This window comes from Pieris brassicae, chromosome 5 (assembly GCF_905147105.1).
Source record: "Pieris brassicae chromosome 5, ilPieBrab1.1, whole genome shotgun sequence".
In the NCBI taxonomy this organism is placed as follows: Eukaryota; Metazoa; Arthropoda; class Insecta; order Lepidoptera; family Pieridae; genus Pieris; species Pieris brassicae.
The window spans coordinates 15,957,930-15,960,119 of NC_059669.1; the positions used below are offsets into that span (position 1 = coordinate 15,957,930).

A 2,190-nucleotide genomic window follows, 5' to 3' on the forward strand; every position below is an offset into this window, starting at 1 on the left:
CCGCCTGTTTGTAGTTTGTAGGCTACCTGACATCTCAGACCTTTTGTATTAACTTAAACATTCTTATTTATTTAAGAGCCCAGACAAAAGTAGTTTGTGGCTTTTTTGTGGTATCTCCAGTGAATGGTATGGTATGTTGGGCACGGGATGTCGGGCAAATATATGCAGGCGATGCTAAGACTTTTTGAGTAGCAGATATCGGGTTGGGTTGTCTTAGGAGAAACTTGCCTAAAGGGCTTGACGGTAGTTCACTGTAAGGAACAGAGCATAAAAATAAAAGTTCCGGCTAAAGGAGTAACAGCTGGGGGTTTAGTCAAGATGACTTAACAGTAGTGTATGTAGATAGTCGAAAACTTAATTTGTATGAAAATGACAGTTCGTGTCCACAAATCAGTAGTCGTCAAATTGGTCAACACGAACTTTCATTTTCATACAAATTTAGTTTTTGACTTTCTATATACACTACTGTTAAGCTATCTTGACTAAGCCTGTTATTTACTCGAGTCTAACCCTCCGAGTATGTCATCCTATATGTCAAACGCTGGAGCGTTCCATTTGATTTTTAATGAGTCAAGGGCATCAGTAGTCTAGCACGCGCGATATTAAACATCATTTCGTTTCCAACAAGAATCAAGCGCATTTTTCATTCTAATAACCAAACCAATTTTTTTGTCGAAGGTTCCTGCAAGAAAACTTCAATATCATCACACGACTTTTGAACAGTTTCAATCAATTAAGGCTTACCATCAAACGGCAACACACATCTGACAAATATCTATCTATGGACTCTATGGTTTCCGATATGTCATGTCATTTCACTTTAGTTGTTATCAATACAAAAAAATACTGGGGTGAATCTTGTAAAAGTACTCTTATATAAAACATAAAAGTATAAATTTAATATAGTTCGGAATGCACACTGATTTGTCTCCTCATTTACATACTGACGAGTGTAATATTTTCATAAGAAAATTGCAAGACTGTCATGTCGAGGTTAGGTTTTGTGATTATATTGTATTTGTTTCAATTTGCAATTATTTAATTTAAAATCAATCAATTATAGTAGTCTTTTACTTTATATATACAGCCCCGATAAAAGAGTTCTTGTTAGTTGATTATAAAAGACATTCTTTGTTCCTGACATCACTATTATGTAATTTTTAAAGGATCATTACTTATTTCAGCATTCATTCTTGAAATTCGTTGGCTATTGCAATGATTATGACAGTGATATGAGACGTTGTTTAAAGGCTGAACGTTTACAACGTCAAAAACGGCATTTTGAGGAATCCAAGAAGAAACACGAAGCCATCCGTGCCAGGATTTTAGCTGCCCAACGTCAAGAAGCTAAGCAATAAATACAATATGGCTTGTGATATTCTACAATCAATTAAGCTAGATAACAACTACAAATCCTTCACTGATAGATATTTCACCAAACGCTACATAATTGACTTCAATGGCATTAAGAATAATGACATTATGATTATGTTCCACTCAAATAGAGTTGCATTACTTTGTTTGGCACCAAGCCATTTCTTTTTTCAAAATAATAATAATTATAAATTGAACTTTTCTGTAGGAAATGTAGATAGATTGAGTAATACTGTTAAAGGCAAGAGTAAGAAAGGTGGACAAATGTTGAACCCCAAATCAGTAATTTGTAAGATAGATTATGAAGATGGCACAAGTTTTGATGTACCCAGTTGCATGAAGAGTACCCTGATAGAAATAAATGAGCAACTTATCTCTGATCCACACCTTCTAAGGAAGAAACCAGATGCCGATGGATTTATTGCAATATTGTTGTCTAGCATTGCAATATCAGATGCAACTAAAAATGAACTGTTGTCTTATGAGGACTACATTAATGTTATTGATAGATTAACTGAATAATATAATAAAATTTAATTTTACTTTGTATTCACTTATTTTATATGGTCCCAGTGAATTATTATAATAAAAAAATAGTCACTTGTTTGTCATTTCTTGTCTGATTCTCAGCTCATTTGATTGGATTTTAGGATAAACCAGAATAAGTTTAGAAAGCAAAGAATATACAAAAATAAACAGTAGCACACCAGTTTATAAAGTTATATTTAAAATAGTCTGATGTTACAAAATCAACAAGTGAAGTAATCTCTCTTATCTTACTATAAAGTGACCTCTACCCTTAATGATTACAGATGT

General features: G+C 33.2%; 1 protein-coding gene across 1 annotated transcript; it reads left to right on the forward strand.

Annotated features, from left to right (window-relative positions):
• The first annotated feature begins 1,229 nt into the window (after positions 1–1,229).
• LOC123709688 (protein Abitram) lies at positions 1,230–1,916 on the forward strand. Its single transcript, XM_045661183.1, has one exon. The coding sequence runs from the start codon at positions 1,366–1,368 to the stop codon at positions 1,894–1,896; it is 531 nt and encodes a 176-aa protein (XP_045517139.1). The 5' UTR covers positions 1,230–1,365; the 3' UTR covers positions 1,897–1,916.
• The last annotated feature ends 274 nt before the right edge of the window (positions 1,917–2,190 follow it).

What these genes read in the sequence shown, in the direction of transcription:
- LOC123709688 (XM_045661183.1), top strand. Translation starts at nt 1,366, where the DNA reads ATGGCTTGTGATATTCTACAATCAATTAAGCTAGATAACAACTACAAA.